Source organism: Trachurus trachurus (genome assembly GCF_905171665.1).
Source record: "Trachurus trachurus genome assembly, chromosome: 6".
NCBI lineage: Eukaryota > Metazoa > Chordata > Actinopteri > Carangiformes > Carangidae > Trachurus > Trachurus trachurus.
The window spans coordinates 35,202,492-35,211,494 of NC_139897.1; the positions used below are offsets into that span (position 1 = coordinate 35,202,492).

Below are 9,003 nucleotides of genomic sequence, written 5' to 3' on the forward strand. Positions count from 1 at the left end.
TCATTGGCTGTTTACGGTCCGTTCAGAAAAGGGCTCGGGTGGAAACACGTTGAATTAGTTCCGTTCAACTGGAATGAAAACAATAATTTGATGCTTTAAGGTCTTTTTTAATCATTTATTTCTTTTATTAGACCTATTTATTTATTTAATGTATTTACTTATTATTTTATCATCTCTATATTTCTTATATCATTTATCTACTATATATTAGCCGATTTGTTTAAATGTTTTGATAATGTTTGCCTTTGTCTGTCGCTTTGTCTGGCGTTTTTTTGTTCCTTTTTCAATTGTTGATGTTATTGATGATAAATACATTTATTATTAAAAAAAACAATAATTTGATGCTCGATATTAACGTAAGATAAAACATTAAATATTTATTTTGTTTTATATTCACATTCACGTTTTACCGACGGTTTAAAAGCTCTGAATTATTTTATCAATCAAATGATTTAAATGATTGTTCTCCAGAATAACAAACAGTCCATAAGAAATGAGAAATTAAGTAATAAAAGACTTCATATTTCTGGACATACAGTATTTATTTCATACAGAGAAGGAAAATACTTTAATACAGCAAAGGAAACAGGAAAAATACTTTACAGTCAGACTCACACAGTCTGTATTTACCTCTGGGTTATTTCCTGCCTTCATAATATCAACAGTTGCACTTATGTTATGTAGAATTTTTTTTTTGTCTGGTCAGGTCCATTCATTCATTTATTTATTTATTTTGTTTTAGCTTGTACCAAATATTAATCTAAAGAACTCAGGTTTTTAATGTAGAAATAATTAGCCTACTGTTAAAACTTAAGAATGAAGGCAGAACTTCATACAACAAATAAATCTATTATATAAAACTATAAAATATACAATTATGCCGTAAAAAGAAACTTACATCAATATACAGATCAAACATTAGTAACCCTGGCGACCGCATAAATAAACGTTAGGCTCTGAAACTTACATGTAAATCCACATTTACAGCAAAATGTTGAAGAATAAACCAGCAGGTGTGTGTGTGTGTAATTAATGTTTATGCACCATCCTGATTCCCTGTTTCATGTGACCACCTGTATGTGGTGCCATGACAACACTATGCACCAGGTGTCTCACATGTTTTTATTTTGTGTAGATGTGGTCTCGTTCCCTCCAGGCGTCGCAGCGTTCAGTGTCTCAGCTCACTCCAGGAACTTGGGGATGCATCCCTGCAGTTCAATGATCTCCGGCCAGCCTTCATATTTATTCTTAGCCTTGTCGTTCTTCAGGGTCTGAAGACAAACACACACACACACACACACACACACACAGACACACACACAGATATGAACAGATGTAAATGATTCACATGTTGTTCTTTGCAACGTCTCCTCTCTCCTTTGTTATTTATCATGAACACAGACGACTGCAGCTCTGTGAAGACGACAGACGACATCACTCCTTCAGACCACGACGGTGCACTTCCTTCATTAGTGAACTGGTGTGACGACAACTTCCTGGATCTAAATGTGACTAAGGAGTTAGTGACTGAGTTCAGGAGGAATCGCCCTAATGGAGATGATGTTGAGATCGTTACCTAGGAACCAAGTTTGACTCTAAACTTAAGTTTATACAATATAAACACAGAGTCGATTGTTAAAAAGGGTCAAATCTGTTGCCTAAGCTGAATTCTTTTAATGTTTCTAGAACATTTTGTGTAGCTTCTATCATTCGAAATTCTTTTGACTTTTTCTGTTATTAGTTGGTTTGACTAGGTTTGTCAGTAAAGGAGAAGAATCATCTCAGCAGCTTTGTTGATGTCTGCTCCAAGATCATCAGAGTTCAACTCAGACCTGAACTCCCTCTGGAAACAACGAGTCGTCCAGAAAGCCAGACAGGTCATGTGACCATCCTGACCGTCTCTTTAGCCGGGAGTTTCCTTGGTAACACACTTTATAATAAAAGTTAAGCATTAGTTAAGCATTAATAAATACTGAATTCTTCATTTATAACGCATGAATACTCATTAGTATGTAGTTACAGTTTGTGCTTATCAATGATGAGTACAACATTTTAACTGTGTTTATAAACTACACACTAATGAGTATTCATGTGTTATACTGTAAATGATGAATTCAGTATTTGCCTAATAGTGTGTAGGCTACTTATAAAGTGTTACCGTTTCCTTTAATGCTTTTGGGACAGCCAATAGATAGGCCAGTTCTTTTATTCCTTCAGCTATCAAGCTGCTAAATGTTGCTGACAGCAGCAGTTAGACTCGATCAGACATTTTAATCCATCCTTAATGTGAAAATGTATTTATTATTGTTCCCTTCTTTTATCATTGTGTGATTCATGGCACTGTGGTCGATAGGAGACTGGATATTATCGCTGCCCTCACTCTGATGTTTGGTTGATGTGTGTTTATTGAGCTGTCTGAATGGAGAATGCAAACTGAATTTCCCTATTTGGGATAAATAAGTTGTTTAATGATCATGATAATCTGCAAAAACTCTAAATTTTACCAAGAATATTTGTCTTATTTCTAGTCAAAACTAATCTCATTCTACTTAGAATAAGACTCATCATATTAAAAGTAGCTTGTTTTTAGACACTTTTTACTTCTTTCAAGCAGATTTTCACTTGAAATAAGTAGAAAGTGGAGCAAGTTTTTCTTTCTTATTACAAACACAAAAAACTTCCTTTCACTGGCAGATTTTTCTACTTATTTCAAGTGAAAATTAGTTTGAAACAAGTGAAAATGATCTAAAAACAAGTTGATCTTTAGGTGATGAGTCTTATTTTAAGTGGAAAGAGATTAGTTTTGACTAGAAATGAGACATTTTGACAAGAAATAAGACAAATATTCTTGGAAAGATGTTGAGTTTGTGCAGTGTATTGATCATATTGATCATATTGATGATTGTGTATCTGTGGTCGTCACCTTCTCCAAGCTGCTCTTGCCCTCGACTCCTTTTCCTCCGACGAACACCCAGTTGTCCCTGAAGCCCAGCGTGGCGATGTCGGTGCTGCCCAGCTCAGCGATCAGCTTCCTGGCCTCCTCGTTCAACCTGTCAGTCAGACACCAACAACTTATTGATCATCATCGTCACCTCATCATTGATCATTGATCATTGATCTGAGCTGCTCTGAGTCATTTACTTTGTGGTGGGTTCGTCGTGCGACGCCATGAGCACGATGGAGCCTTTCTCCACGCTCTTCAGCATCTCAACCAGAGGCTTCACATCTGGAACACACAGCTGCTTCATCACCACCATCATCACCACATTTCTCAACTACAGGCTAAGGTCCGGGCTAAACTCGGTTTCCTTTATAAAAATCGTCTTGCCTTCACTTCCTCTGCTAAACAGACTCTCATTAAATTGACAATTCTCCCCACACTTGATTTCGGTGACACCATCTATCGCACTGCTTGTAAAGGCACTCTTGCTAAACTGGACACACTCTATCATTCTGCTACATCCGGCCTTGCATCTTTCCAGAATGCTTTACAAAAACACCTTAAACTGGATAACTTCATCTCCATCCCGGCCTTCAAAGACGCCATCTCACACCTTTTTACAGATTCTTGCAGCTGCTTCCCTGCTATTTAACTATTTAACTATTTAACCCTTTTCCTCAGTTTTCTGCTTGTTGAATGCCCGTACCTGCCGCCGTCGGCCGAGGCCACTTTCTGTGACACACTGTTGGTACTAATTACTGAAACTAACTCTGTCTTTTAGTGTTTCTACGTTTGTAAATAATCCTTACTGATAACCCTGTTCCTTACTTTTAGGCTCTCTAAAGAATCCTGTAATGTTTGTAAAAACCTTGGCTATTTACTCTTTATGCTTGTAAAAAATATTGTCTTTTTATGCTGAATATCCTTTTACTTTTATGTCTTGTTTTCTGCTGAATGTTTGTATAGTTGTGCATATTTGCTATTGTCTTTTAACCTTTAATCTTTTCTCCCTCACAGCCCCCAGCCCCCCCCCCCCCCCCCCCCCCCCTCAAGAAGCTTATGCCTCTTGTCAGGACATCATTGTAAATAAGAACTTGTTCTTAATTGATTCTGCCTGGTTAAATAAAGGCTAAATAAAATTTAAAAAATAAAAAATCGGCTCTGACCAGCTGACCGGTCTGTGATGTCACTCACCTCCGGCGTACATGTCGAAGTGTCCGGTCTTCTGGACTTCTCCTGTCTTACCTGACACAAACACAGCGACCAATCAGCAGCAACGTCCTCGTTAAAGGGATATAATCAATAATAAGAGTGATCAACACTGACCGTTGACGACGACCATGTTTATCCCCACGCCAGCGTTGCTTTTCGCTGATCCCAGAGCCCTGGGGGGGGGGGGAAGGTTTAACACGTCGCACACGTCAGAGACAGACAGGCGTGTTACATCACCAGGTTAAAGGGTAATTACCGTTTTTTTTTACAATCTGGACCTTATTTATATCATAAAATCCGATCATTTCCTCCCCCAGATAACTTTGGTGTCATTCCAAGTGGTTGTGATGAAATGAGCTCCAGCCGAGAGGCGCGTATATCCGTATAATGGAGTCTACAGGGCAGCAGAATGCAGCCTCTAAATAACACATTATCTGCAGAGAAACTCCTTCATTTCACCAAGATTTAGTTCTGATAGGCTAGTGCTATTCCCCTCTGAGTCCGGGGTTAGCTGTTATCAACATCCGGGGTCTGTAGGTTGACCTACTGACCTCTGACCTGGATGATGTCATCTCTGAGCGCCGCGCGGCTCATTCTGATAATAATCATTCTGCTTCGGCATTCAGGTCCATTTTTATCTCAACTAGCCGGAGCTTTAGTGAGATGACATCATCCAGGTCAGAGGTCAGTAGATAACAGCTAAGCCGGCTAGTTGAGATAAAAATGGACCCGAATGCCGAAGCAGAATGATTATTATCAGAATGAGCCGCGCGGCGCTCAGAGATGAGACACTGCAAAAAATCAAAATCTTTCCAAGAATATTTGTCCTTTTTCTTGTCAAAATGTCTCATTTCTAGTCAAAATAAGACTCATTCCCCAAAAATGAACTTGTTTTTAGATCATTTTCACTTGTTTCAAACAAATATTCACTTGAAATAAGTAGAAAGATCTGCCAGTGAAATTTTTTTGTGTTTGTAATAAGAAAGAAAAACTTGCTCCACTATCAGATTTTTCTACTTATTTCAAGTAAAAATCTGCTTGAAAGAAGTAAAAAGTGTCTAAAAACAAGCTGCTTTTAAGTAGAATGAGATCTGTTTTGACTAGAAATAAGACAAATATTCTTGGTAAGAGTTGCATCATCCAGGTCAGAGGTCAGTAGGTCAACCTACAGACCCCGGATGTTGATAACAGCTAACCCCGGACTCAGAGGGGAATAGCACTAGCCTATCACAACTAAATATTGGTGAAATGAAGGAGTTTCTCTGCAGATAATGTGTTATTTAGAGGCTGCATTCTGCTGCCCTGTAGACTCCATTATACGGATATACGCGGCTTGTAATGACACCACAGTTATCTGCACTCCAAAAACTCAAAATCTTTCCAAGAATATTTGTCTTATTTCTGATCAAAATATCATTTCCAGTCAAAACAAATCAAATTATACTCAAAATAAGACTCGTCACATAAAAATTAGCCCTGTTTTTAAGACACTTTTTACTTTTTTCAAGCAGATTTTCACTTGAAATAAATTGAAAAATCTGATGGTGGAGAAAGTTTTTCTTTCTTATTACAAAAACAAAACAACTTGCTTTCACTGGCAGATTTTTCTACTTATTTCAAGTGAAAATGTGTTTGAAGCAAGTGAAAATGATCTAAAAACAAGTTCATTTTTAGGTGATGAGTCTTATTTTAAGTGGAAAGAGATTAGTTTTGACTAGAAATGAGACATTTTGACAAGAAAGAAGACAAATATTCTTGGAAAGATTTTGAGTTTTTGCAGTGTGGGTGAGTAAATGATCATATTTTATGCTAGAAATAAGGTCCAGATTGTTTAAAAAAAAGCAATTATCCTTTAATAAGTTAATTCTACTGATCAAGGAAACACCTGGGGAGGAAGAGGAGGAGGAAGAGGAGGAGGAAGAGGAAGAGGAGGAGGAGGAGGAGGAGGAGGAGGAGGAGGAGGAGGAGGAAGAGGAGGAGACACCTACATCTGGTTGTTGATGCAGATCTTGGCGGCCACCACGTTGGCTGCTCCGCTGTGGATGTAGAAGCTGAAGTGATCGTCTGCACAGGGTTTCTGACTGAGACATGGATCCGCTGCGGAGGAGGAGGAGGAGGAGGGCGAAGAAGAGGATAATAATGATGATGATGATGATGATGAAGGCTCCTTTTTTTATTTTTTTTTATTTATTTAGCACAAACAATATCGATAAAACAACAACATGAACAATCAACATGACTGGGATGTGCAAAGGGGGGGTATGAAACCCAGGAGGGCTGATATGAAAACCTCTCCTACATATTCAAAGATCACATTTGTTACGGTTTAAAAACAATAACATAAGAAAATAATTGAACAATAATGAAAAATAAGTAGAAAAGTAAGAGATTAAACAGTAAAATATAAGGAAATAAGGAAAAAAAAAATAAAATAAAAAAACGTACATAAATGAATAATACAAAACAAAAATAATGAATAAGCTCATAAGGAAAGAGGAGTAAGATCATCACTGATCCGTCACTCACCTGACTTTTTGGAGGTTTCCATGGAGACCTGACTCTGTCCTTGGCCATCAGGAACACCTCGACGCCACTCGGCTGCAACATCACAGGACAGTCAGTACACACACACACACACACACACACACACACACACACACACACACACACACCGATCAGCTGATCAATGAATCCATAACAGGTTCTCACCGATGAAGGAGACGCCGTTGCCACGGACGACCAGGGCTACAACGATAACCAGCGGCACCAGAAGCAGCAGATTCCAGAAGAGCTCTGAGGAGACACACACACACAGCGTCACACACACACACACACACACTCAAACTCATCAAATACACAATCCAACAACTCCACAATGCTCTGGTGGACAAGTTGTGAGCTGCACATTCACCACGCTATGAGATAATAACACAACGTTACCACACAGAGTTGTTTTAGACCTAGAGACTCCATTTAAACTTTAAACAGTAGACACAAGTCTTGTGTATTGTCGTATTACTCCACGTTTTGATAGGTCATATAGTTTTTGATCAATCCCTGATCAATGACCATGATCATTTTTGGAGAAATTATGAGATTATAATGGGTGTGTATTGGACGGAATGTTCGAGTGGGAGAAGTCGTTTGAAATCGTCTGAAACTTTTCTCTTTCCACACTCGGCCCGGCCACAATTTACACTCTACACACATGATTTTTTCCTAATTTGTAGACAAACTTGTTCTGTCACTCATCATCTGCTCAAAATATCAGAGCGACTTACAGAATTTGAATTATCAGCCTCTAAGTGCGGACACGTCTGTCTCTGCTCCTCATTGACTCCAATACAAAGATTTTCTGAGAGAAGCAGAACGGACCGATGTTTTAAACTCGCACATTTCAGCAAAATATTTACTGTAGAAACACCAAATCGTACCAGATTTTTCAGGAAGTCCTTACAGTGATGATGGTCTGTGTTGAGGGATGAGGGAAACCAAGAAATCCCATAATGAGCCTCCGTAGCGTAGCTCTGAGCAGCTCACGGCTCTGCTCCGCCGTTCTAAAAACAGCTTGCACCGACAATTAAAGGTAACGAACCTACTGCTGTGACTATAGGGATTATGATGATGGGCCAATTTGACAACATGTTGAACTATCCCTTTAACAAACTGAAGGAACTGAAAGCAGCCACTGTGACCTGTAGCTGCTCTAAGTTGATATTTAACTTTCACTTTTTACGACTTGACTGGTTTGTGACGGGTTGTGGGCGGAGTCACAGGTGAAGGAACAGGTTCTAGGTGAAGGTGTGTGTGTTGATTATCTAGCAGGAAGTGTAAACACACAGTCATAAAACACACAACCACAGACACACACACACACACTTACTGTGTCTGAAGAACTGCAGCAGTCGTCGAGTCATCGTCGTTTCCTCTGTTAAAGACACACAATGTCTTTAATGAGCCGTTTCATGACTCAGCACTTTATTCATTCATCCTCATTATTGGTCAAATCTCACGTAATAATATGAATTAATTAATAAAAATTCATTTTCGTTTGTTCTTTTCTCAATTTTTTTATTTTTTTAATCGTTACATCCTGGTATATAACACAATAAAAGCACAGTAACAACAACTTCCTGAGTAAACACAACGGTTCATGTTTTTACAGGACACACACACACACACACACACACACACAGAGCGTCTTACCTGAGCAGGTGCACACACACCGAACCTCTCCGTCTGAAGACACACACACACACACACACAGACACAGACACACACACCGGCCGGGCCACTCCTCCTCCCGGACAAACACACCTGTGGATCCTGCTCCGCCTCCTTCAGCCTGGTCTCCATGGCGACGGGCGACGGCCAATCAGCTGCAGGCAGCCACAGGGTCAGAGTCCACAGGTGAGCGTCTGACTGCAGGTGAAGGATGGATGAAGGAGCAGAGGAGGAAAGGAAAAGAAAGATAAGAAAGAAAAGAAAAGAAAAGAAAAAAACAGCTCAGGTCAGAGAGGAGGAGGAGGAGGAGGAGGAAGAGGAGGAGAAAGAGGAAGAGGAGGAAGAAGAGGAGGAGAAAGAGGAAGAAGAGGAGAGGAGGAAGAAGAAGAGAAGAAGGAGGAATAAAAGGAGGAGAGGTGGAAGAGGAGAGGAGGAGGAAGAAGAGGAGGAAGAAGAGGAGAGGGAGGAAGAGGAGGAGAGGAGGAAGAAGAGGAGGAGGAAGAAGAGAAGGAGGTGGAAGAAGAGGAGGTGAGGAGGGAGAAGAGGAGGAGAGGAGGAAGAAGAGGAGGAGAGGAGGAGGTAGAAGAGGAGGAGGAAGAAGAGGAGGTAGAAGAGGAGGAAGAAAA

The 9,003-nt window shown here is 39.7% G+C and overlaps 1 protein-coding gene across 1 annotated transcript; it reads right to left on the reverse strand.

Moving 5' to 3' along the window:
• Window positions 1-1,181: 1,181 nt before the first annotated feature.
• LOC310987970 (protein FAM3C) lies at window positions 1,182-8,376 on the reverse strand (the record flags this gene model as incomplete). Its single annotated transcript, XM_083974439.1, has 10 exons — window positions 8,360-8,376; window positions 8,037-8,081; window positions 6,863-6,946; window positions 6,680-6,751; window positions 6,142-6,250; window positions 4,268-4,326; window positions 4,136-4,186; window positions 3,142-3,226; window positions 2,924-3,050; window positions 1,182-1,271 (listed from the first exon to the last, which is right to left on the reverse strand). Exons 2-10 carry the CDS (start codon window positions 8,068-8,070, stop codon window positions 1,182-1,184), a joined length of 711 nt encoding a protein of 236 aa, XP_083830565.1. The 5' UTR covers window positions 8,071-8,081; window positions 8,360-8,376.
• Window positions 8,377-9,003: the final 627 nt, after the last annotated feature.